An 819-nucleotide genomic window follows, 5' to 3' on the forward strand; every position below is an offset into this window, starting at 1 on the left:
TGATTAATTTTGAAGAATAGCATTTGTTTGTACTTTGTAAGGTGGGACTATTTGGGAGATGATGGAGCATACTACAAGGATATGGACCGGGTATTGGCTTTTCAAAAAGGATTGAGCACGTGGGCTCAGTGGGCCGACCGGAATATTAACAGCACTAGAACCACAATCTTCTTCCAATCACTTTCTCCAACGCATTACAAGTACGTGTCCTCCTCTAATGTTTTTCTTTAATGGGCTTTGGGTATAAGAATGGGCTAAATATCCGGCCCAAAAAATGCCATTGCAGTCCAATAGAGTGGAAGAACTCAATGTCTAGAAACTGCTATGGGGAAACAGAGCCGATGAGCGGGTTCAACTACACCAGCAACAACTTAGCAGAGGGGAGAATGATACAGGTGATTCGTGGTGTGCTGAATTCAATGCGGACACCCGCATACTTCTCCGACATTACGCGGCTGTCTGAGCTGCGAAAGGACGCCCACCCATCCATTTATAGCGGTGACCTCACCCCGCAGCAGCGAGCCAATCCCGACCATTCGTCCGACTGTAGCCATTGGTGCCTTCCTGGTCTCCCTGATACATGGAACCAACTCTTCTATGCGACCCTCTTCTTTTAAGCTTTTACCTTTTTTTTTTTCTTCTTCTCAATTGTTTAACATAGTTAATTAAGTTGTATTAATTGTTTAATGTTTAAGATTGAAGAATGGTTACATATTTAATGTAATATATTTTATTTAAATCTAGTTTATATACTTAGCTCCAAATACTCTATTAGCTAATTGCACGATTATGTCTCCTTAATTTCATCATATTAATACT

The 819-nt window shown here is 40.9% G+C and overlaps 1 protein-coding gene across 1 annotated transcript; it reads left to right on the forward strand.

The window, feature by feature from the left end:
- The first annotated feature begins 46 nt into the window (after positions 1-46).
- Positions 47-663, forward strand: LOC110099232 (protein trichome birefringence-like 45). Its single transcript, XM_020826314.2, has 2 exons — positions 47-200; positions 287-663. Exons 1-2 carry the CDS (start codon positions 82-84, stop codon positions 615-617), a joined length of 450 nt encoding a protein of 149 aa, XP_020681973.1. The 5' UTR covers positions 47-81; the 3' UTR covers positions 618-663.
- The last annotated feature ends 156 nt before the right edge of the window (positions 664-819 follow it).

This window comes from Dendrobium catenatum, unplaced genomic scaffold (assembly GCF_001605985.2).
Source record: "Dendrobium catenatum unplaced genomic scaffold, ASM160598v2 original_scaffold_102943, whole genome shotgun sequence".
NCBI lineage: Eukaryota > Viridiplantae > Streptophyta > Magnoliopsida > Asparagales > Orchidaceae > Dendrobium > Dendrobium catenatum.

Coding starts and splice junctions, on each gene's coding strand:
- LOC110099232 (XM_020826314.2), top strand. CDS start 82: ATGGACCGGGTATTGGCTTTTCAAAAAGGATTGAGCACGTGGGCTCAG. Junction 201..286: donor CTTTCTCCAACGCATTACAA/GTACGTGTCCTC, acceptor ATGCCATTGCAG/TCCAATAGAGTGGAAGAACT.